The sequence below is a fragment of the Tauraco erythrolophus genome, chromosome 1 (genome assembly GCF_009769465.1).
Source record: "Tauraco erythrolophus isolate bTauEry1 chromosome 1, bTauEry1.pri, whole genome shotgun sequence".
NCBI classification, from domain to species: Eukaryota; Metazoa; Chordata; class Aves; order Musophagiformes; family Musophagidae; genus Tauraco; species Tauraco erythrolophus.
Genome location: NC_141465.1, coordinates 59,791,612 through 59,817,830, shown reverse-complemented (window position 1 = coordinate 59,817,830; position 26,219 = coordinate 59,791,612). Strand labels below are relative to the sequence as shown.

At 44.8% G+C, this 26,219-nt stretch overlaps 1 protein-coding gene across 1 annotated transcript; it reads left to right on the top strand.

Moving 5' to 3' along the window:
* The first annotated feature begins 2,236 nt into the window (after positions 1 to 2,236).
* Positions 2,237 to 8,489, top strand: LOC104378566 (regucalcin). The gene is made up of 6 exons (XM_009985607.2): positions 2,237 to 2,402; positions 2,900 to 3,082; positions 4,504 to 4,719; positions 6,199 to 6,330; positions 7,006 to 7,160; positions 8,439 to 8,489. Exons 1-6 carry the CDS (start codon positions 2,237 to 2,239, stop codon positions 8,487 to 8,489), a joined length of 903 nt encoding a protein of 300 aa, XP_009983909.2.
* The last annotated feature ends 17,730 nt before the right edge of the window (positions 8,490 to 26,219 follow it).

Genomic DNA, 26,219 nt, shown 5'->3' with positions numbered 1-26,219 from the left:
TGTTTTCCCCCTGAGATGCTGTATTCTGTGTAACGCTGCTGCTATGCAGCGCCACGGGGTGCTGGCAAGGAGAGTGAGGCAGGAGGTGGACCACTGGGCACGGAGGGGACGAGGGGGCTGCATCCCTGCCAGCTTGTGGGGACTCTTTTGGAGGGCAGCGCTGCCTCTTAGGATTGGATGACCCTGTCTGTTAAAAATTTTCAGCTGCTTGTAAAAATTAGAGAAACCTCAGCCAGCAACCCCACAGCTGGAGGGACACATGGGAGTTATTTCTCTGGTGGAGAGAGACGCTGAGGCTGGACGTGGAGCTGGGGACGTGTGCTGAGGCTCCATGGGACAGGGCAGGTCTCTGCAGCATCAGAGGGGGATGCGAGAGGGGCAAGCAGGTGGTGGGTGCAGGCAGGTTGGTTTCTCCCCTCCCTGTGCCTTATGAAACAGCTGGCAATGGCGTGATTGCGCACTCCTCACACAGCGTGTGGGACAGGTCTGTGAATCAGTATTTCACCACGGCTTATCTACCAGGCCGCTGTTTCGTTGCTGCAGAAGCTGAAGGTTTGGTAAGTCTTGGTGGGGTCAATGAAACAACCGACGAGACAAATACACACCGACTGCCGCACATCTGGTGACTTTCTGCCTCCGTGGGAGCCACGTGGATGCCAGGCTGCTGCCGAACCCCATCTTCCTACGGGGCGAGAGCAGCTCAGTGTTTTCCAGACCATGTTACAATGAAGTCAGCGTTGTGTCTCCAAGCCTTGGGTCCCAAACACGGCAGCCACATGACGCAAAATTTTAACTTGGGAGAAACTCACTGCTCCAGCTCGAGCACAGCTTAACAGGTTTTAGGTTTTACTGGCATCTTGCTGTGTATCCTCATTTACACTTTAGACTGACGCTGTTTGCTTGTGCCTTTCTGTGCCGGAGCAGGTTGCTGACCAGCTTCTCATGGCCATTTTTGGTGGAAGGGAGAAGGATATATTTGATAAATGGGTTGTTTGGACCTCGTGACTCCTTGCTATGCATGCCTGGGACCAGAGAGCAGGGAAGATCCCCAGTGCCCAGCCCTGGCATTTCCACTCACAGTGATTACTGGCTCTTTCCCCATATTTTGAAGCACATTAGTGCTAATTAATTATCTGTAAACCTTATCACTAGCTCACCTACTGGGACACAACACCTGCTTGAAGACAGGGCAATCCCTAGGAATAGCGTTATGTCAGGGACTGGCTGCCTCCCAGGAAACACCTCTCCGATCTGTGAATGTGCGGAGGCCGGCAAGTGTAGCAGCACCGGCATTTCCGTGAGTGGTGACTGAGGCAGCGAGTAGGACCCTGTCTGCTGTATGAGCTGAACGATGGTGGTTATTGCTCACACCCCACAGCACAGCAGGGGCAGGGCAGGCTCAGGGACCGAGCTACCTGTGGTGGAGTGCATCAGCGGGCTCCGAACGCAAACGGGAAGAATGGGGCACCATCCATGGGGATGGGCGGACAGGCAGGCAGGGCATGAGCACTCCTTGGCAGGAGCAGGTGCCGGGGATGGGAGCTTCACAGATGGCTTTGCCCCCGAAGCAGCAGCTGGGGTAATTACACCCCACCTGGTGCAGGGTGAGATTTGGAGTCTGTGGCAGGGGCGGTAAGGGGGCTGACGCAGGTGAAACGCTTGGAGGGAAAACAAAGCAGCAGGATTTCAAAGGCAGGAGCCTTCACTGGCGTTTGCATATTCACACTGACTCGGTGTGGGAACAGGCACTCGGTTCGCAATGGCCTCAGTGGCAAACTGTGGTTGATGCTATGGGTGCATATACATTGTCCTGTGGAGCAAGTCAATGCATCTGCATTAGTGAGGCAGAGCCTTATTTTTCCCCAAAAGGCTTCTGACCCATTGGTGCTGCTGCCCACTGGTCCCTCCCCATGCTCTGGGGGACCCTTGGGACACTTGGTCCCAGCTCAGGGCCATGCCCCCAGCACTCCCTTGCCTGGAGGCAGGTGCCTTATCAGCAGCTCTGGTTTAAAGTCTCTCATCTAGGAAAGGTTTGCTAAGTAGAAGCCTTAGCACCTTGAGCTCAGTTCGAGCCATGAGTCCATGGAGACATCACAGGAACCTCCTAAATTACTCTATCATGTGGGATTTGGAGGGCTTTGACATTTACAAACTCCACTTTTAAGTATCGTAGGCATGAAAAATTCACACGAGAGCTTTTCATTAAATCCGTTATTGACCCTCTTCCCCTCAGACCATGTCCTCCTCCATCAAAATCGAAGCTGTCGTGAAGGAGAAGAACAGGATGGGAGAGTGCCCGGTCTGGGAAGAAAGGGAGAGCTCACTTGTCTATGTAGACATTAACTCACAGAAAGTTTGCCGCTGGAGCTCACTCACCAACAAGGTGCAGAGCGTGTCCGTGGGTAAGAGTCCATACTCACCACTTCATCCTGGGAGTCTTCTCTGTCCTCTCATCCATCCCTCCGGGTAGGAGTTTCCACAGCATGGTGGTCTCCCTTACTTCCCATGGGGCCACACGCTCTGTCCTCCCATGATGTTTTGCTGAGCATGGTGTGGCCTGAGCCAGGTGAGCAGAGGGGACTGTGCTCAAGTATGGAGGGCTGTGCACACATTGCCCTTGCCAGGCCCCAAAGGACAGCTGTGTTTCATTTCGGACCTGAAGAGGAAAAGGTACAGTCCTAATGGCTGTGTCTTCCCAGAAGGTGAAAAGATCTGGAGAACATAGAGCCAGCAGGATGTGCTGACAATCCCAGGGGAGAAGGATCTTAGCATCAACTCAGTCTTTCTGGGGTCAGGAATGTCCTAGTCAAGCCCAGATGCTGGAAGTGAGGTGGGGAGGGGTAGGGCTGACTGATGGCCCCAGAGCTGCCCACCATCTCCCACTCCCTCTCGCCCACAGATGCCCGCGTTGGCTCGGTGGCATTGCGGCAGTGCGGGGGCTACGTCATCGCCCTGGGGACCAGGTTTGCCTTTCTGGACTGGGACACTCAGGCGGTCACCACCATCCTTGAGCTCGAGCAGGATAAACCCAACAACAGGTTCAATGATGGGAAAGTGGATCCAAAGGGGAGGTTTTTTGCTGGTAAGTTCCTTGCAGAAATTTTCCCTGGAGCAAACAGGAACCCATCACAGGGTATTTTGTAGAGTGCATTTTGTTCTGTGTTTTTGATTCCTCTGTTGAATTCCCCACAAAAACCACCGTGGCGAGCATGAGCTGTCTTGTGAATTCTCTGCTTGCTTACTACTCGACGGAAGAGGACAAAGGACCCTGCATCCTCTGACCTAAATGGAACAGAGGATGTTGACAAGGGCTATCTGGCAGGAAGACTCCTCTTCCACCCGGCAGACAGTGTTTTTCAAACATCTGTCTACATGGCAGATGAAAAGCCGGTGAAGGGCTCACACAGGTGGGAAGGTTTCTGGAGGTGTAGAGGAGGATACACGTCCTAGAGCAGAAGGTGAACTGCAGCTTGCACCCTTCACATACAGCTTTCCCTGGTCAGCCCCTGGGAAACAGGGATGTGGGCAGAAATCTTCGGCTTCCTGAAGCCACCGGTTGCAATTCAGCCAGGATCCACCTGTGCTTTTTCTCCTCCCATATAAACGATGAGCCAAGCACAGCAATCCACGCTGGAAGTGGAGAATGACTGATGGGAGAGAAAATTACTCTCTATTTGTTTTGCCAGCCAGCCTTTTCTTCTCATTTCAAATTTGCCAAAAATCAGGACATTCTTTTGACTCATGGTTGCACTAGGGGTCTGACATGTCGCTAGAGCTAAAGGCAAGAATAAGAGAGGAAGACCTGCTTTGCACACCCGTTCTTAGCTGTGCATGGTGGATTAATGCTTTCAGCAGGGATTTTGGCCAAGCATTGTAAAACAAGCTCATGAGGTCTTCTAAAAGGAGAGGCCAACAGAGACAGGCTGTCACAGTTAAAAGAAGGTGTAAATACCCACCATGAGTGCTTCCCATTCTGTTGCTGCAGAGCTCTCCTTTTTGGAGAAGAAAGAATCAGAAACTAAATAACAAGGGTTAACACTGAGGCATAAATTCATTAAGAAAAAAATCTCACTTTTGTGGTATTCTCCACTCACTTCTGAGATAACCGCGATTTACAGCACCTGTATTTTGAGGTCACAGCCTATTTAAATGACAAAAGCAGACTACAAAGAGCAACAACAAAAAAGCAAGTCATGCTTGCCTGCATCTCGGCTTTTGCCATGAGCAAAACTTCAGTCCCTGTCATGTTGTGCTCCTTTGGGTCTTTGGTGTCTGCAACATAAACCTCATAGCAATGCAGAGACTTGTCCTTTTGTTGGTCAGCATCACCTCTGTGGGAGGCAGCTGCTCCTGACCTGCTCCTTTTTCTCCTTCTCATCAATCTGACAGGACCTGATTAGTCCCTTTCTTCCTAGGACCTCTTAGTAACACTTGGAGGAGTTTTTGATCAAGCCTGAGGAACAAGCTTCTACTTTGTAACCAGTGTTCCCATTTTCATTTCAGGTACGATGGCTGAAGAGACTGCACCAGGGGTCCGAGCAAGGCACCAAGGCGCTCTCTATACCCTTTTCCCCGACCATTCGGTAATAAAACAATTAGACCAGGTGGACATCTCCAATGGTCTGGATTGGTCCCTGGACCACAGGACCTTCTTTCACATCGACAGCCTGGCATACGCTGTGCATGCCTTCAGCTATGATGTGCACACTGGAAAGATCGGTACACGTGCTTTTCTAAATTCGATGACAAGTAGGGCTATAACTCTTTCTGCAGCAAGACCTGGGCGTGTAATATGCAGTGATTTATTTGACAGATCTCATATCTTCTGGTTACAGCCTGTCAGCAGGCTGACTGATTTTTTTTCAAGCTTAGTAACAAACCAGGTGTATTTGGTGGACAAACTTTTGACAATCCTTCAACTTCCTTTCATCTGGATAGATGGCTTACAGTCAGACCTGTTCAAGGAGTTGCAGGGAAGAAGCCATTTATACTGCAGAGTGAGAATTAGCTTATAGGATGCTATTTATTCTTGAGTGCCATCTGCTGGAATGCTTCGATTGTACTAGCTCCATAAATACAAATACAGAACGTGCACGCATGTGTATCACAGAAATGTATTTAAAGAATCAAGTTATCATTGTGACTGAAGTTTCCCAATTCTGAAATTAAAATTGCCTTACGACGTTTGCCAAATTTCACTTAAATTAATTTTCTAGACAAACATTTTTATTATAATATCTGCAAAAAAGGAAATCTAAGTGCGAGCAAAACAGATGTAACATCATTTCAAATTTCTCTGAAATATTTTTGTGCTGTATCAACCCATTTTACTCCATGGGAATTTAAATGGCTGAACTGCCTTTGTAGTCTAATCAGAGTTGACTTTGTGTAATCATGGGTGAAAATCGTACAAATAACTACGATTACTCAGGTTTCATTTTGCTGAGAAAATCTATTTCTACAGATTTCAGGAGATAAGATTTCTAAAGAAGAATGAACGCTACTTTTTCTTCCCCAAATACAAAAATGTAATGAGTTTGAGTTTCCTGGCCTTGGCTTTATGCTGGGGACTGTCTATTTTTGGGTGGTGTAATGGCCATAAGGCGCTGGGTCAGAGCAGGCAGACTGCTGCCCATGGGCACCGCTCCATAGTCTCTGCATGTGTCCACCGACCTGTCTGTGCTGCAGCCTAGGCCAGCTTACTTAAAACTGGTAGCTCGATTGGCCATTAAAATAAGCAAAGTTCTTGATGCCTACCCATGAAAAATTGTTTATTACCAACATTTAAATTCAAGTCATTACTTATGTGATCTATTGCTTGTAAAAAGATGTCTGGGCTGCCATGAGCAATGAAAGTCCAGAAAAAGTTACCATGCTTGTGGCAGTCATGGTATGATAGTCAGCCAGTGGGTTAACAAGAGGGACACAGGCATTTTGTTCTCTTCCTTGGTAAGATAATAGAAGCTCAATTCAGTACAATCACAAAGCGCAGTGGCTCTACTCGGGGCTTGTTTCTGCCAGGCTAAGATAGGCTTTTAACACATCTGCTAAATGCATGTGTGATATAAATTTTGCAGCACGTCTTTGTCACAGAAAATGAACTTATCTGTTTCCAAGATCTTGGAAGATGTTAGACTGGGATCTGATACAGAACTGGTACCAACCCATGTAACACTGGCTTCGTAACTCTCCCTGCAGCCTGCCCCAAACTTTTGTACCATCTAGAAAAGGAGGAGCAAATGCCCGATGGAATGTGCATTGATGCAGAAGGGAAGCTCTGGGTGGCCTGTATTGATGGCGGGAGAGTAATTCGTATAGACCCAGAGACAGGTAAGGCCTCCGCCAGCACGTGCATATTGAGCATCACCTACGTGCCACAAACGCGAGAGGAAAGACAGCCAGGAGGAATGTTTTGAAGGTGAGATAGGAAGGTGTCATTTATTGCTTGTCTCTACCCCATGGTTGCCATGAGCATCACTGGTCCAGGCCCCAATCACGTGGAAAGCGCTGCTTCCTGTGCTGCCTCCCAGCATCGAGTACCCTTGCTCCCATGGTCTGCTGATGCAGCACACCCACTTCTTAATAATGCCACTTAAAGAAAAAAAAAGAAATACTGCATACCTATTGCGAGAAACATTATAAACCTGCAATTAAAAAAGAAAAATTTCTCAGTGTTGGAATGTTTAACTGGAAAACGCTGTTAAGGAGTGACAGCCATCCCAGGCCCAGGTGTCTCTGCTCTTCCTGGCTTCAAATATTTTATTGTTTCATTTTGAGAAAAGGAAACAAAGCCTCACAGATATAGGGGAGAGGCTGAAATATAGTTAGAGATGAGGCAGATCAGGAAATTTCATTTCCTCACAAACTCTCCTTTAGGATATGGCCTCTCTGAAAGGGCCTTCTGAGTAAATGTTACATCTGTACCATGTGTACTAATAGTACACTCACATTTACATGCTTCCTAGAAAATAGGCATTAGGAAGCAATCACACATTTTTTTCCCAGGAAAAAGAATCCAGACTGTGAAGCTGCCTACTCCGAGGATCACCTCTTGCTGCTTTGGTGGAAAAGACTACTCAGAAATGTACGTGACTTCTGCATACGATGGACTGGATGAGGCCACCTTAGCTAAGGAGCCTCACGCGGGAGACATTTTCAAGGCAAGTGAATTTTCTTTCATTCTATATGTCAGACCTGCCAAGCCTTGCACTCAGAGAGTGAGATGTCCCCCGGCTGCCCTCGCTCATCCCACTCACCTGACATGCTGGTCCAGATACATTGCTTGTCCCCTGGACAGGCACAGCTGCTTTGCACAGCTGCTCGTGCATTTGGAAGGAAGATGTGGAGAAATTTCTATTAATAGTGTTGATGTGTTGATTAGCCAAAGTCAGTATCTGGCCGGGATTTGAAGGCAGCCGGTGGATCTGGGTCTGCCCTGTGTAGCATATTCTATAACACACTGTAAGGAATTGGGTCTTGCTCCTATGTATCACTAAACTTTCATCGGTTTTGGAAATTTCACTCCCTTAATTCTTGTTTAATTGTACCAGAGTATCTAAATATTTACAACACAGATTGTTCTTTTAAAAATTCAATGCTTAAATTCACTGAGGCAAAGCTTTGCATTCCAATCCCAAATCTTTGGAGATTTTTTTTTTTAGTCTGTTAAAAGTGGGTGCTATGTTTTTAGTAATTTATGATCCACTTTTTTGTTCAGGGTTCTTGAATCCAAAACTCGTTTCTCTCTTCATTTTTCAGTCCATGAGTAAAAACTACACCAGGAAAACAAAATGCAGTTCTGAAACAGCAATTGCCATCACTCTCTGAAAGTTGACCATAGCATGAAAGGGAAGGGTTGTAAATGAGGAGAAATGGAATAAACTGAACTGTATTACCAGTTTGGCAGTAGGATGAAGACATGCTCCAGGAGGCATGGGGATCTAATCTGGGATCTGAGACCTTCTAGTTGAAAGCAGTGCTTGGAACAGATTTCCCATGGCTGAGAAATGATGGATTTCTCAAGCAGCAGAGTTTAGGAGCCTACAGGAGAGTCAAATACCAAAAGATAGATTTGAGCCTTGCCTTTTTTATCTCTCTGCCTCTGTTCTCTAGTTCTAAAAGGGAATTGATATTTTCCAAACTTCCATTTGTCTTGCATGGGCAAAGCGCATTAAAAGTTGCAATGACTTGTTTGGTGAATACAGAGATAAGGACCACAAGTGAGGGCCACAAATAATGTGTAAATTAGCAAAATTATTGAGAGGTGCTTGATAACCTTGAAGATCTTAAAGCGTTTTAAAGAACTCCAGGTAGTCACTTTTTTTGGGCTCCTCTTGAAGTAGGGGTAGGTTGTTATATTTGTTCTGCAACATTTGAATGCTGTACTCAGTTGGAGATTTATCTTTTTCCTTTCTTTTATTTTTTATTTTTCTAAACAGATAACAGGCCTTGGTGTGAAAGGGATCCCACAGAATTTCTATGCTGCTTGAGCATTGACACTAAATAACAAAGAAGAAATGCTTGTGTCTTGTAGTAATTCTGACAAGAAGAAGTCTAATGAGCTGCAGAATTTATCTGTGTGAGGATTTCTAAATCCACATTTAAGAGTGTGCTTGTTAGGAATTGAAGATATTCCTTGTTCTGTGGGCCTGTGGCACGATGCAACAGGTTAGGAGGTAAAGTTAATCCTTAATAGCTTTTGTGACTTTCCATAAACCTCTTCGAGCCCGAGCTTAGTTTTGTTAAACTTTCTGATGACCAGCTTTGGATTTTCAAGTCTGTGGATCTCAAAGCAGAATCTGACTCCTGGTTTGTCTTTTGGTGTTACAGTGATGTACCAGCAATGATATGGCAGATTTTAATAAATATTTCAAGAGTGATGACTTGAACTGGACTGCTCCTCTGCTGTGGGACTTCCCCTGAAGTGTTTTCTTGGTGATCAGACTTATTTGTAGTATCCCACACTCCATTTTTACATCCTTGCTAGCCTGTTTCCGCTTGCCTTGTCATGAATTCTTTTGTCTTGTTTTTAGGACATCGTTTATGCCATTGAAAATAACCTATGCAACCATATTTAAAATATGCTTATGGATTATTTTTTTTCTGCATTCAGATATTACCATGAAAGTGCTGAGTGACCACACACAGTCAGGGTACAAACAGGCTGCGAGTTACCAGGATGGTCTGTGATACTGAAAACCGACAGTCCATAGAGTTGTCCTACCAGGGGTCATATTTGCACATAGACACATGAACTTCCCTTTGCTTTTCATATCTTCTTATTGCATCCATGACTTCAGTCTCCCTTTCCTGTTTCAAAGCTTTTTCTCCTTTTTCCCTTTTCTCTTTACGTTTCCTTTTTCTTCTCTTCTCTTTCCCCGTAGTTTACTCTCTGAACTTAGAATCATAGAATCATAGGATGGTTAGGGTTGGAAGCGACCTCAAAGATCATCTAGTTCCAACCCCCCTGCCACGGACAGGGAAACCTTCTACTACACCAGGTTCCCCAAAGCCTCATCCAACCTGGCCTTGAACACTTCCAGGGATGGGGCATCTATAACTTCTCTGGGCAACCTGTTCCAGTGCCTCACCACCCTCAGAGTGAAAAATTTCTTCCATATATCTAAGCTAAATCTACCCTCTTTCAGCTTAAAACCATTAGAATAATCTCACTTGTCAGCTTTCTTCTGTCTCTTTGTGGTCCATATTGCTCAGTATTGAGTTTGAAGTCCTTGTCCCTGCATTCAATGATGTATATATCTGCTCAGGTTTCTTGCTGCATTATCCTCAGCTCCTCTTTCCTCTGTGGGAGGGCAAATTTGGCCTATTGACATTTCTCCCTTTCTCCAACCTGTGCAGAGTTTTCTCCCACACCAATGACTACATGAAAGCTGACTCTTGAATTTGAGGTTTCCCCAAAGGCCTCAGCACACCTGCAGCGAGCCAGGTCCTGTCCAAAACCTGGCCAGACTAAGCGGGCAAGCAATGGAAGTGGAGAAGTTGCTCACCTCTTCCCGCTGCTTCTCCTGCATGGTCTGCAGACAGGGCAGAAATAGCATCTTGCATGTGAGTAAGTGAAACACACTCTGGAAAATGCAGACAGATGAGCCTGTGTAAAACCAGAGTGCTGTGGAGGGTGTCTCTCAGTGTTTCCTGACTTTGTACAAGCCTGTCCTTGACTTGAAAGCCCCCTGACCTTCAGTTCATTTCCCAGTGAACAGGAGCTGATTATACCACAGTGGTACAGAAGGTGCTATGTCAAGGTGTATTTTTAGAGACTGTTTAAATAATGACCCAACACTATGCTGGATTTGCTGAAACATTGTGATCCTTTTGGTCCAAGCCAGAGCAGCAGTTTCTGTCCCAGTGGAGGATACAGCTCTCTGAGGATCTACTTGAGCTCAGGAGGAGCTCCAGAAGCTGTTTTTAGGAAAAGACTAGTGCACGTGCAACAGCTCTTCATTGAATCAACTGTTTTAAATCTGTCTTTTGTTTGTATTTCTCTATTTACTTTCTAGGGAAAGGTTGACTTTAATTATTTGTGAATGCATAAAACTTGTAGATATCCAGTGAAATCTAGCCTTTGCATTGAATTTGCTATCTTTTTACTGCCTGGAAAGATACACAGCACGTAATACATCTTCAGATCCTTAATGCTGACACTTTGTGATGTTACAAAGTCAATAATACTCATCATTTACCAGACCAAATGTTTCAGCATCTTTCTCTGAAGTATTTGGCCTTTTGACCACTGCTGTTCAAAGCCTTGAGTTAGCCCTCAGACACTATGAGCAAGGAGTAAGTACTCAATGCGTCATAAGGATAATCTCCCACAATAACCCATATATGGAGGAGCAGAGAAATTGTGATTAGCCATTCAGAAGTGTTAAGCACATTTTCCATTGGGCTGTATGCAGATTGCTCCTAGAATTAGCCATTTTCTTCAGAACCAGCATCCCTCTCCTGGCAAGGGGTCCCTCCTAGCACTTTTGAAAGAACCAAGCTGTGTTAATTTCTTTCTTTTAAAATATCCCTAATGCTCAACTTATTTACATGGTAGCCTTCTGGCCTGCTGACAAGCAAGAGATCTGGTTCTGCACTCCGATCAAGCAGAGGGCAGGTCAATTCATGTGTCCCAGGGCAACGTCCCACCCATTTTGAAGAGCGATGTGACGTGGGTGAGGTAGGTTGTATATTTGGCCCCTTCAGTCAAACTGGGCTGCAGTCCGGAAAGAAATTGGAGATCCAGAGGGCCAAGAAGGCAGCTTTATTCACTAAGCACTATTTAATATACTTGGCCATTGAACAAGATTTTCCAAACTGCAGTATTTCAGCACGGTTACCTGAAGTCTACTGTAAAACCCGCATTATTTGGACACTTATTCTAGATTATTAATTTCAGTCATTAGCAAGCACTTTGCTTCTGCACTACTTGACCAGATAATTGGTAAAACAGGATAAAGGCTCTTGGCCCATCGCTCTGCTTTGTTCCTACCTGCCCTGGAAGGGACGTGAGTCCATACAGCTGCACAAAGACACCTTGATTGAGAAAGAAAATGATCAGCTCATTCTAATGTTTGCTCAACAACCAGGCAGTTGTTTTTTTCCCTAGTCATAATTCCAATAGTAATTAAGCTGCTGGAGGTTCTGAAGAACAAAGGTGTTAAATGCCCCCCTGGCACCATGTCAATGCCAAACTGGTATAAGGAACATCATTGAAAATTATGCAAGATTTCCTGTTTACCCAGTCTGGATAGGAATGTGAAAACAAGACATCTGGATGCAAGTCAAGTATCCTAACCTTTAATTAAAAAAACAGATAGGAAGTGTGTGCAGATACTTTGTTTAATAAAAATTACCAAATTATTTGCAAAATTGCCTATCCACTAGGCTATTTGCTCTGCCAGAAAAGGGAAGTAGATCATTTTGAAACAATTTGCTCTTGAGAAATTCTTAATATTCTTTTTTTTTTTTTTTTTCTAGAGCTTCCTCAGCCAGGCAAGCCAGGCTCACTGGTTTGTAATTCTCCAGTCACTCCTTCCCCTATCTCTAAAGGGCGGTACTGTGTGTGCTGCTCTCAGACTCCAAGGTCTGAGCGCTTTGGGATCTCTCTCGTTGTAGCATGGCTTCCTAAACTAATAAAGGTTTGAAGATTAATTTGTATTTGTTGCCAATAGCCCACTACTTCGCTTCTCTTCAGATTTCAGAACTTACTGTTTCATTATTTTGCTTCCTCAAAAAAAAAAGCATTGGCTGAAAACTATGGTGGGACTATTCTCCAGCCTTGTTAACCAAAGTAAGGCAAAGGCCCTTTGCCCTGAGCAGGACAAAGGCATGAAGGAAGGAGGTATGGGACTGGGTTCGTTCTCTTTGTGCGTGTAGGGATCAGTATGGTGTTTATAGTCCTTGGTGAGGATACATTCCGAGGTGGTTACTGGGTGACTGGGTATGTGGGTTGCTGTAGGTCAGCCCCACATAGTGAGAAGCACAGCAGGGAGGCTGCTGCCTGCCCAGCGGTAAGCTGCTGACGAGGTATCTCCCCAGCACGGAACATAGGCAGAACATAAAAGAATTTGTCAACAAGATAGCAGTGACTGATGGGAACTGGCTTCCCTTATGAGGGATTGCTCTGTACCTCCTGCCTTTTATAAGCTTTCCAAAGTACTCACTATGTTTAATGTAAACTACTATATTTAACCAGGCTGGATAAATCTTACTTCTCTTGTATGCTTTTGTGTGTTGGGAATAGGCTGCCAACCGGGAAGATTCTAGTTCTTGTGTTTCCTAGCCCTTATGGGAAAACGTGACTGCCTTTTCTTGCCTTCCTGAAAAGTCATGTCTTTGAGACAACCCATTACATCTAAACTGAGGGTTTCCAAATATTCATCAGTGCAGGCAGGACGTGAATGAAGCTGGTTAAACATCACAGCTGCGCTGGCATTGCTGCTGCACCTATGTGTTGTCACAGGCCTGGAATTGGCAAATACAGGGACGTAGGATTTGCTCCACCAGCTTTTACTGTTGTGCCTGGGACTCTGGGCAGGAAAGAAGATGTAAAAGCATTTCTTTATTCTCAATAAGGAGACACAATAATTTTTCTAGCAACCTTTGCTTGTCTGTTTATTGTTCAGATTATCTACCTCATCTTAAAGAGAAATGCTAAAGATGGTCTTTTTGCTAATGAGAGATACCACAGACACAAAGTAACTGGCTTTAAACAAATAGTTCACTAAGTGCTACCTACTGTGGATAAATAGGTCCCTGGCAGAACAAAGAGGTACCTGCCTGGCTGAAATTACCTAGCGTTGCAAAGTTTGTTTATTTTGCCTTGACCCTATCATGCTCCATACTCATGTCAGTGGCAACTTGCAAACATAACTTTGAATCCGGATCTTTGCCACCTTCTTGCTGTTATCTCTCTGTGTCAAAGCAGACTGAGATTTCAGAGGGTAATAATGCACGGCCTACAAAGGAGAGACATTGAACTTTGAACTGCTATTCAGTTGAAAATACTCTTGGAAAATGAGAAGCCACTTGCCCTATGAACTGCTAAAAGGACTAGAGGATGACCTGCGGGGTGACTTTGGTCAGCAGATGGGCCTGACTGGGAAAATGGCTGCAGGAGAAAAAGGCAGCTCCTTGGGAGGTGTATAAGCGTGAATTGGGTGTCTGCAAAAGAACAGCTGAAGGGCGGAAATAGATGTAGATTAATTTATTTTGTCTAAGATTGTAGGTTGCTTGAGCTGCTTAAAGTACTGGTTTATTGAGTTTGTTTGTGCTGCGTGTTGCAGCATTGAGAACCCAAAGGTCAAAGAAACAGTTGTTGTGGATGCCAGGTTCTCCTCCTGCACCAAAATAAGACTCATATGAGCTGTAAATGCTAGCAGTGATAACCTCTGACGAGGTGTAACACCCTCATCCTCATCAGCTGCTGTCTTCTTTAAGTCATATCCTTAAAGAACCAGGACATGCAGTTGTTGGAGTAAGTTCAGAAGAGTGCCATGAAGATGATCCGAGGGCTGGAGCACCTCTCCTGTGAAGACAGGCTGAGAGAGCAGGGGTTGTTCAGCCTGCAGAAGAGAAGGCTCCTGGGAGACCTTCTAGCAGCCTTCCAGTACTTAAAGGGCGGCCTATAGGTAAGCTGGAGAGGGACTTTTGACAAGAATGTGTAGTGATAGGACAAGGGGCAATGGATTTAAACTGAAAGAGGGGAGATTTAGATTAGCTATAAGGAAACAAGGAAGAAATTCTTCACTCTGAGAGTGGTGGAACACTGGAACAGATTGCCCAGAGAATTTGTGACTGCCCCATTCCTGGAGGTGTTCAAGGCCGGGTTGGATGAGGCTTTGAGCAACCTGACCTAGTGGAGGGTGTCCCTGCCTGTGGCAGGGGGATTGGAACTAGATGATCTTTAAGGTCCTTTCCAACTCAAATCATTCTATGATTCTATGCTGTGTGGCAGGGAAAGGGCAACTGACTTCGGCCAGTCCTGCCTTATGCCACACTTTGCACCTGTACCTGGATCCCCCTTCAGCCTTCATTCTACCCTCCTCTGCCCCAGCACTTGCGCATGCTTCTTTGGAGCACCTTGGACTTGCTCATGTGATGGGAGCACAGGAAAGCCAGTATAGCCACAATCACTGTAAATATGGCATGAAATTATCTTTCCAATTCATGTACAGAAATGCTCAAGCAGGTGTTTGCTTTCTCTTAGGCACTACAAACCAAGGATGGAAGCTCTGGATGACCTGGAATATTGCTGTGGAGAAAAGGAGTGAAAAACATGAGGTGATACTGTAGCATGAATGTTTTCAGGGACAATTGGGTTTTTTCAAGTGATTCAGCATAAATCACTACTTCTGTCAAAAAAAAAAAAAAGAGTACTATGGACAAACTTGTCTGTCCTCTCTTCGGAAAGATTGTACTTTTGATGTTGTGGAACAATTTGAGATCTGGAATTGTGTCTTCCATTGTGGGATCACTGAATACCCTGCAGCCAGTGCTCCTGGGGTGCCTGGCCAGGGCTGTGTGCTCTTGTCCCCTCTGCCAGACTCCTGCCTGGGCCAAGGCTCTCTCCCCTTCTTCAGACAGCTCATTTGTGCTCTTTAACAAAAGTTTAGTGCTTTGAAACCAACAAATTCTTCACTATATGGAGGATGGAAACAGGCAGCTCTAGGGTGCAAATCAGCAAGCTGATTTTAGATGTCTACTCAAGGCTGGTGAATTGCAGCTTTTAATTATTTACTCCCTTTGATTGCAAAAGAAGTCTTAGCTAGGTAGCACAGACATCAATATACATCTACACTGCAGGTATCTATGGAGTTGAACGAGCTGAATCCCACCTTGACGATCTGGTGACCTGGACTCCTGTCTCAAATATAGGTGGCATTGGTTATAAAATTAAAATTACCTGGGAGATCACTGAGTGATAGTGTTGGCTTGTGCCTTTGCACAGTGAGGCTGAGTAGTTACAGTGTTCATAGAATCATAGAATGATAGCAGTTGGAAAAGACCTTTAAGATCATCGAGTCCAACCGTTAACCTAGCACTGCCAACTCCACCACTAAACCATGTCCCTAAGCACCACATATACACGTCTTTTAAATATCTCCAGGGATGGTGACACAACCACTTCCCTGGGAAGCCTGTTCCAATGCTTGACAACCTTTTCAGTGAATAAATTCTTCCTAATATCCAATCTAAACCTCCTCTGGTGCAACCTGACGCGATTTCCTCTTGTCCTATCACTTGTTACTTGGGAGAAGAGACCAACACCCACTTCACTACAACCTCCTTACAGGTAGTTGTAGAGAGCAATAGGATCTACCTTGAGCCTCCTTTTCTCCAGGCTAAACAACCCCAGTTGCCTCAGCTGCTCCTCATAACACTTGTGCTCTAGACCCTTCACCAGCTTCATTGCCCTTCTGTGGACACGCTCCAGGACCTCAAAGTCTTTCTTGCACTGAGGGGCCCAAAACTGAACACAGTATTCGAGATGCAGCCTCACCAGTGTTTCTACCTTCCCAGTGCTTAGAGGTCTTCTCAAAGCTCTGTTCCCAAGGGCAGGTTTATGTTGTCTGGCACAGGAATCCTCTCAGTTAAGGGATGCTGGAGCTTGGCATTGCTCAATTTGTTTCCCTTCATTTGACAGGAGCTTTGCTTTTTCTGATTAATAACCCTCTTTGCAGAATGTGATGTTCATTATACTGCTTGTATGTGAAAGCGAGCTGTAAAGGACACCAAGGACAGTTGATACCCTGCTAGGGAAAACTTGCTACAGATACACAAGGACCATCTGCCTGGACAAGCTGCAGAGAGATCAGTGCTATCACCTCTGCTCTTGGTTAACTGAGGCACAAACAGGATTGCTTAAAGAATCTTTAGCAGATTTGGAGAGCCTCAGCAGAGCCCCATCTGCTGCCTCCTACTACACTAACAACTGGTGGGTTTTGGCAAAGTGGGGACTGCAGTAGGGGTTGGTAATGGGAACTAGTGGGAGGAACTACTGAGAGAAGGGAATGCAAAAATTAATGCCCAGGAAAGCTGATAGCAAACCTTGCAGACTCCATCTTTCCTCTTCTGACTGCTGCTGCTGTTGCTCCATCTTCCTCCCACTCGCTGCCAATGCCAACGAGGTCTGTTTGCTCCTACTTTCACAAGGGTGAGTGGGAGCAACGTGAGTCAGCTCTGTGTATGTCCTTACCATTTCTCCAGTGTAGGTGATCTTTGCTCAACATGCAGGCACTGAAGCTGCCAGGGGTGATTTTGAGGTGGCTATCCTAGGAATTTGCTCTTGGTTTTCCTTAAGAGGCAGGCCACTGAGAAGGAGTTGCTATTTTCTACAGCCTGTCAGTAGGGATTTCTCAATAGAGCAGAAAGTAAACCTCTCGTTTACTTTAACATATGGCTTTATCCATTTCACCTGCACATTTCCATGTACAGTTCCTTGTTGGTGCAAAGACAATGTCCTAAGGTGAGCCATAGTTCATAAGGTACATTTCCTGCTGTGTTAGTGATCTTTCTAATAATTAAAACCGCATAAGGTAATTTTATAAACTTCTCATTTCTTTTCAGCATCTGCTTTAAATGTTTGTGTGTGGTTGAGGGCTGGAGGAGGAATCAACGTCAGAAAACTGTAGGTTCACTAAAGTTCTTTCTTTTACTTTAAAAATAGGGAGCTTTGTTGTTCATTCTTCTTCTATTGTTATTCTTAGGATGAGCTAGTGGCTAGGATGATTCCTCTTGAAAGATGTTGCTTACAAATATATTTTAAATCACTTCCTCCATTTAAAAAAAAAAACATCATCTACGAGGTGGCCTGTTTTTACCAGTTAAGATTAGGAGAGACTGAGTTACGGTGATGCACTGACCTCTGTTGGCGTCATCTGTTCTTACTGAAACTCCTTTTAAATGCTGAATTTGATACTCTAGAAAGCAGATGATACATCTGAGACAAGACCTGAGGCAAAATCGGTTCATGACGAAGCCATGTTCTGGTGCCACAGTAAATCTAACACTGGGACTCTTCAACCAATTCACAGTTCTTGGGCATAATGACACAGTGTTGGTTTCCTAAAAAAATACCAACCCTCAATCAATATGCCAAAAAAGCTAGGTGGTTTCTCTTGAGTCAGCAGGCTCTGTGATGGACCAGGTATTGGCTGTCTGTCCTTCTGCAACTGGCATAAAGCCAGACTGTAAAGAAAAAGCATGCACAACATCTCTGTCAGATGCTCTGGCTAATGGCAAACTGCGTGCCCATGCCTGACTCCAGCCTATTTTGAGCTGCCATGTCATCTTGTAGTACGTTGATCCAATATGAACCGTCAGTCACGCCTGTTCATGCAGCATTGGCCTGCTGTCGTCAAACATCTCTGCAACTCTCTAAAGCAACTTTGACTAATTAGCTCCAATTAGAGCTCCATCTCTGCTTGGAGATGGCTTGTCAGAGGAGCTAGCTTCTGTAAGCATTAAAGGAGCCTGGTGGAGAGAAATGGGAATTTCTAGGCTGCAATTTGTTTGATTTTAGTTTGGGATGGTATTGCTCTATAGAGGTTACTCGCTACAACAGCGTCTTCTGTGAGGCTCCAATCCTCTGGCAGAAAGGACTTTCAGGTACATGCCAGGTTTGCCTCAGATGAAACTCCAGGTGATGCCAAGATCTGATGGGTGAAGCAATCAAAATGCTGCTTAGGAGCATAAAACCCTCAGGAAAATGAAGACTCGGTGTGCGTAGGGAGTGATGACAGTGGGAGATAGCTATGTGAACTTCAGCTGTTCTAGTGCGAGGAGTTTTCCTTTGCTGTCTGCCCCTACAAAGACTAAATACTTGGGAATTTTCTGTTTAGGAGATATCTGTATTCCCCTCTGTTCCCCTGGGGAGACCTGCATGCACAACTTGTGTGGATTTAAGAAACTCACCAGACACTTCTAGGCTTGCTAAGTAACTGTGGGAAAACACGAATCTGTATTTCATCTGGACTTCTATCAATCTGTGTTCCAAAGAGAAGCTGTGCCTGTTGCCCATGGTCTAGCCCTTGGAGATGAGTCTCAAAGAAGAGCAGAGTAAGAAACAGGCTCTCCTGCCCTTGTTTCTCATGTAGTGAGCAAAAGTTAGCTTTTGTTTTGGAAGGAAACCTGCCTAATCAAGACAAGAGGGACAGTAATACGCAGGGACATGCCTGCTCATGCATGTGCTGCTGGAAATGGAGGCTGAGACTCAGCTGCTCTGTCAGAATATGAGTCACGTTTTAATTTGTGTTTTTCTGAGCCTGAATTGAGAAAGCTTATGTAAGACATTTTACAGCCCTTAACATCACTCTGCACTTTTGCAAGACAACAGCCTGACATTTTTCCCTAGGTGTTGGATTAAATAATAACTGGAGATTGTGCAAATACTTCTGCTTAGCCATGATTATCATGCCAAGGCCTTGCACAAGCTGGAGACTTCTGCTGTTGGGGTGGTTCCACTAAAGTATGCCATTAAGATAGCAGCTCCATCTGTCTGTTTGCACCACCGTTGGTTGGCTATTTTTTGGAAGCTCGGGTAGAAAGCGCACATGGGAGGAACTGAGGGAAGAAACATACATCCTGACCTCCAATGCTTGCTATCTGGGCAAATCTGGGTGCTATGCAGAGCCCATAACTAACATCCAAGCAAAAGTAAGCTGCAAGTTCACTACTCTCTTGTTGTACACAAGCATTTTGACACAAGCGTGTCACTGGTCTTCGTTCTCCAGGCAGTCATGCTCTGGTAAGCAAGACAACAAAAGGGAACACAGACCGCTGCATGAATGTGCTTGTCCGGCCATATCCTAAATTTCCTCTAGGATTTCCCTCTCCTAAGCTCTGTGACAGCAAAAGGAGCTGAGAATGTAAGAGCAAAGGAACTTGCATTTCTCAACCTCACGCTAACATGAAATAATTTGGGGGATTTTCTGCTCACTTTCGCTTTAAAAATGAGGAAGCTCAGGATTGCTGGGTGAAGAGTGAGCAAGCTTCACATATTTTGATGCCTTACTGATATGTTCTTAGAAATTTTTTTATCCTTTTAGGATCATTGTTTTCTCATTTTCCCAGCCCTGCAGTGATGGTATAGCTTTAACTAATGAATCTCACAATCTGCTTTCACTCAGCAGTGGTAGGAACATGACAGCACTGCTTTCCTTTCCCAGTAGTCCACTTGATGGGTAAAATGGAGATGCAGAGTCAGTAGAACTGTGTTTCATTTTTAGCTGTCTGCTTGTCCTCCAACCGCTGACTCTTGTCTCTGTTCCGCCCTAGCATGGTGATATCTTGCTGGCTTGTTTTCCTACTTGCCTTACAGTGCCACTGTGAGCACTTCCCATAATGGGGATTACTTCCCATAATGGGGAAAAACTCAGTGTCTTTGGCTGCTTCTGTCCTGAAGTACAGGCTTTTGTCTCCTGGTTGTACAACTTAACGGACCTGCTCAAGCTTCTTGTACAGAAATGAGGAGCACAGAGAATCATGTGCATGGCTAGATCTCACCTTGATGTGGGTTTGTTGTGCTCTTCAACCCCAGAGCTGAGAAATTACCTTTATGTCCAAGCTGTAGGCATAGTCCTTGCAAATCACACGATCCAGTGGGTGAAAAACAAGTTTGGAAAGGAGCAAGCTTACATGTATGAGGCAGATCTTCTTGCATCCCTTGATCGATTGCACAAAGGAAAGCAGGTATTTTGAAGGATGACTGAGTTTGATTGCTGAGATGATCGGCAATGTAAAGGAAAGGGACAAGCAGCAGAAAGAAAAGTGAGGTTGGAGAACATGGTTATTCCACTCAAAAAGTAAGAGCACCTGTAACGTGAGTCTTTAGTAAAGTGGTGCCCTCAGGAAGGGCTTCCACGGGGTGGAAACCAGTTGGAAAACTTTGGTAGCAGTACGTGTTTGTTTGAGTTGATCTGAAATAGGTTAGATGAATGGCGTGCTAGATGTGCTCTTTTCTCTCTGTTGACTTTAGAGGGAAGTTAGCTTGCATTCAGAAACTGCTGGGAGGAAAGAGAAGATATGAAAGGGAGGAGAGGCAGGCATACAACAGTGTGGCTGCATGTACTACATCTGCTACAAAGAAACCCAATCTAAAAATCAAGTTAGTCTGGCAAGGTCTATGTCTTACAAGGCTAGGACTGTTTGGCTTTATGCATGCCTCCTTCTAATTTTGAAGGATAACCATGTCATCCTTCAAAATACCTGCTTTCCTTAGTTCAATCGACCAAAGGATGCAAAAAGATCTGCCTCATACATGTAAGCTTGCTCCTTGCTCCTCCTCAGTTCCCTGAGATGTGGCCGCAGGCTCACAGCACAGCTTGGGCTGGAAGGGCCCTTGAGGGTGTCTCCAGCCCAACCTCCTGCCAAAGCTGGGAAGCTCTGGGGTGGGACAGGCTGCTCAGGGCTTGGTCTGCTTGGTCAGTTGGTCTGCAGCACACCTACATAAGGAAATGACTGCAGGATCTCAGATGTAAAGGCCTGTAAGGCAGATGTTTAAAGCTGTATCACTGGGACCTCTTTCTAGACAGGGTCCCAGCAGCAAGCACACCCTACAGTGTGCAGCTGTCTGCAAGGTGATTAGTCCCCTCCAGCTATGGCAGAAGGATGAAACACAAAATAAACTTTCTCAAACTTTCTGCCTTCTTGGTCCTATCATGTGACCTCCATGGGAGACCAGCAATGTCCGCTCCTCTGCGTTTGGCCCAAAATCCAAGGGCCTGTTAATCAAATTATCAGAACATTAAAGAAAGACTTTTTTTCAAGAACCTTGTGCTATAGCTGATGTAATTGTGGTTTGAGCTCAGCTTGTGGTTTAAAAAGTGCTGAGGGTAAGAAAATAGGAAGAAAGACAGTACACGATAAGGCAACTGCATATATCTAATTTCCTTAAAAAAACTTCCCAAAATCAAAAATAAACAAAACCCCTAGCTGACAAGTTCTATTTTCTATAAATCGCCAATTGGGTGGGTTTGTGTTAACCTCCTTTCCCCAGGTTACTCAGATCCAACTAAATTACCAGGTTACTTAGATCATTGTACCTGCTTTACGTGAGCTTCCTTTCAGTATGGAGCAGAGACTGAAAAATAAGGGTCTATCCCTGTAGCTTGATACAAATTTTTGTCTACATCAGAGAACCTAAGGGCCATTTCAGGATCAGAAATATTTCAAGTATATTTATAGCAATGTCTGAATCTGTAGCTGATGGTTCTCATCACGCCCACAAACTGAAGGAACTTCTCTCATCTCAATAACACAGCTATTCATATAAAAAAAGTTAATAAGTGCAATAGTGCACAGTGGGTACACCATCATGTTATTTATTTGTTACCAGGGAACAGGAAAAACTTGCATTTCAACTTACCACAAATGTCCTTGCTCCCTGCAGCTTCTAAACACGTGCTGAAATAAAAGTGGTCATCTGCTCCCGTAATAAGATTTATTACTGTGCTTTATTACTATGAATTGATTAGTGCCATTGCCATGATCCCTGCAGATAAAATAGATATGGAGGTATATAACTGTAAAAAAACACCAACTTTGTTTTTACAGCAAAACCCAACGGTTAGGAACATCCTAATCCATGGGAAAGCCATTCGTCAAACAAGATAGCCTTCAGACTTAAATCTTGTGTAGGATTTGATTTGTTTAGAAGAGGCGGTGGATTTTTTTTCTGATAGGGCAAGGCATGGTTAGAAAAGCTTTAGTGAATCTTGAGTGCAACTACAAGAAAACTGCTGTGGAAAATTAACTCATGGGAGGAAACAAATGACAGTCAGATAGGGTTTGGTCACTCTAAAGCAGCTCCTTTCCATCTGCTTGTGTCTCCTTCATCAAACACAAACAGTGACATTCATTCAGACAGCTGCTGAGCTTCCAGTGCATTGGGGTGGCTTCTTACCGTTGCTTTTTACAGAAGGTGGTTTGTTAACACTGTATTTTGAGGCTTGGCAAAGCTGCTTTTGTAGCCAGACAACATTGCAGTCTGTACATGGTGCACACCTGTGCAAGCAACATTCCCTAACTAGGAATGCTGTATAACAGCTTGAAGGGTACTTACAACGTTATTTTTACAAAGTTTGGGGAAGATGGGCCGTACTGAGTGTATATTTGGATATCGATGAATTAGCTCAGGCAAAATAAAACATTACACAGACTTGGTCTGTAGGTGGGAAATGTTAACTGGAATGTTTTCGCATACACTTCCAGCAGAGCTGCTAATCTAAGTGTGCAAGAGTGGGACTGCACCAGTAGCTGCAGCCCTTGTGTATCTTGTGCAAATTTTCAGCTCCACATTCCTGATACAAGAACCAGTGCAAAACAATCCACCAATGGATGGTGGTTTTTAGGCCATGTTGGTAGGAAAAAAAAGGCCTAGTAATATATATCTGGTAGTTTATAAATGGCTGTGCTATAAATTACTGACCTGTGGCAGCATAGGAGGTCACAATGGTGCTTTGTTACTCTGTAATAGAATAAATAAATGTAATAAAAGATGAAGTACTTTCCTAGGTTATCTAGCCCATTTGGAAACTTAAGTCATTTTTCTGTTGTAGATCTTAGCCTTTAGTATTATCAACGTTTGATCCAGACTGACATCCTGAGCTCAGCTGCTACCATCCCTGAACCTAAATTCTCTGCCTTGGATGACTTTTACTGTTTGTAGTGTGAAGTCCTGTTGGAAAATGAACCTCTACTGCAGGGCACCACAGATTATGCCTGCACTGCCCAAGATATCCATCCTTGCATGCTTTTCCTCATGTGCCCCAATACATATGAAACCCACACAGAGACCAAACAGAAGCACCAAGTGTGAAATTGCAACAGGTATAGCTTTGCAGCGCATGGAACAGGGCTGGTTCTGCGCTCAGGATCCAGTTTATTTGACCTGTACCAGCGTGAGTCATCTCTGTGCTGAATTGTGGCCCTTAAAAGGTCTTGCTCCATGGCAGGCTATGGTTATGGTTCGCAGTACAAATCAGCAATGCATCAGGGTGAAAGAACCCACCAACTCCAGAATAATATTCACAGTTATTCCCCAATGATCCGTTAAGAGCTCAGAGCCATCAAGGCTTAACCTACATGAGAACCACAGGAGTTTAAGGTTTGGGTGGCTTAAAGATCCAGACACTCTAAGCTTCAACCTTTGTCCAGTGTCAAAGGTACTGGAAATTTGTCCCTGAAGACACAGACATGTAGTTTTCACAACTGATCACAGGCAGAAGGTCCAATGTTGCTCATGGCTGCTGAAGGACATGACTTGCTTCCTCAGCTTCACCATAGTGATGAATTTAAGAAAAAAAAAAGGTCCTTCCTCCTCCTCCTTGTAGTCTGCCACCAAGTCAGGAGCTGCACACAGGAAAGACACGGGCAGGGCATGGTGTTGTGTCTTGGTAGTCTTGCCCTTTCTAGGGTAATGCTGCAGCCCCACTCCTGCCCAGGCTACTGCCTTTCGTGCCGCTCTGAGGACTGCCTTCTTAGATGAAAGGTGTTCGTCCACATTGTTGCTTCAGTTTCTCCAAGGATCAGGACATCAGAGAGGAGGGTTTTGTTTCTGACCTGTCCTAGCTACCAAAAAAAAAAAAAAAAGAAAAGAAAGATTAAAGCAGAATGGGGAGTATGGTTGAGAAACAGCTCAGGAATTTACCCCATCTCGCAATTCTGAAGGACTAGATAACAAATTAACAGAGCAAAGGGAGGAATGAGAGGAGGAGATTTCCTTTCTTCCAGTAACTGGAAATCCATTCTAGTGGACAGGAATGCATTTATTTTTTCTTCCTGCCCAGTTTCTCTCTCTGTCAGAACGGGTTCTGGCAACAAAGCCTGGTTCTCTTTTTGCTCATATCTTATCAGACACTGGGTCTGAGGAGAGAGGTTTGTTTATCTCTCCCTTAAGCTTCTCTTTTTAGCAGGACATTACGAGCAGGTCTCCCATGCCAGCTCTCCCTTTGTGTTCTGCTGATCCAATGACTGAGTGGACAAAGTTGATTATCTATTTGCAAGATAACAAGAAGAACTGGTACCTCCTCATAGTTCCTATCTCTCCCTAACTAGCAGAGCTGGCCTTCAGCTGCAGGACTCACAGACATTGCTATCACAAAGTAACCATCAGATAATCAGCCCTAAAGGCTAGCCCTGCAGACCTAATGGGGCCATCTAAATCCCTTTCCCTCTAATTCTCTAACATTTACCTCTGTAGCTGAATTTCTTGACTGTGAACAGGCAGTTTGTTGCAGGAGTTTCTTGCCCTTTTTCCCTGAAGCGCAATTTTTTTTTTCTCCTTACATTACTACTCCAAATCCCAGTCTCAAGGGCGGTAGCTTTGCTCAGCTGGTGTGTCCATGGGGCAGTGCAGTGTCAGCCTTCTCCTTATGCTCGTTCTTCCCTTCCTCCTCTTGTGTGTCCCCTCAGCTCTAAAAACACAGGTGGTACTTTTGCTCATCAGTGGGGTGTCAAAAGATGAATGAGCATTTGTGAAGGACTCCAAGATCCTAAGAGGATGTGCCACAAGAAAACAGCCCTTTCAAGGAGAAGGTTTCAAGAGTCTGTCCCATGGGGTGAGGAAACCAGAGTCTTTTCTCCAGCCCTTCCCCTCCTGGCACCACACACCTCCAGTGCTCAACTCATTTTGTATTTGACCTCTTGGAAGGGCTTTTAGTGTCTTGTTTTAAAAACTGCTAGTGCCAGACATGGAGTAAACTGCCTTTACTAAATGTTTTTTAGGGCATTTTAACCCTTCTGCTTGACACTGGTGTAGTTAAGTTGAAATTAAAACCTCAGCTGTTCTGTTTGAAAGGAAAATTGTTTTGCCTGGACCTTGCCCCAAGCCCACTGAAGCCTCAGTTGACATTGGTGGGACTGTATCAAACTGGAAGAATTTGAGAAATTTCTTTTTCAATTTTTTTCTTTTTCAAAAATGTCAATTAAAATTTAGCTAATAAAATTTAACTCTAGTATTTCTTCTCCTTTCTGTTATTTTATAGTAAGCCAAAACATTTCCCTCATCTTGCAAAACTCTGATGAGGAAAAAAAAACCTTCTCATGTAGCCCTGGCTCTTGAGTGAAGGGAAGCAGTATTGTAACCTGTTGTCTAACCATCACAGTACCATTTTTACCAGCCATTGAATTTGATTACTGAATTTGCCTGTTGCAAATAAACCAGGGCTGTTTCTTCATGATGGCATTGGCATGCTGCAATGTGTTCGGGCAACCTAAATCCCACCCAGATCCTTCTGCCTGAGGTTTCCTGCTGGCTGGTGCCAGGTCGCCAGAGGCACCTCGTTGACAGGCAGCCCCGAGCATGGGGATCGGGTGCAAAAGAGAACTCCAGATTGTGTCCTCGAGCCTCATTGTGGTCCTGCTCACAGCACTGCAAGCTTAGAGTAGCCATCATGGTCTGGTAACCCCAGGAGCAAACACAGGGAACCAGAAAACAGCTCCCAGCAGGTCTGGGCTGCATTTTTCTTCCCAGGTATTTTTATGGCCCAGAGTGACCTCCCTGGTGCTGCAGGCTGCCTCCTCAAGATGTCCCCACTCCCAGAAGCCATTGTGGCTGCTGCTGATAGAGATACAACCTCCTTTCAGAAATACTGAGCTGCCTGTTTGTTCCTGAAGACAGAAATTAGGTGAGGGTTGAGAGGATTTATCAATAAGTCAGGGCAGGAGCAAACACACACATTGCCAGGTTGTTGCAAAACGTCCCCAGAACAAAC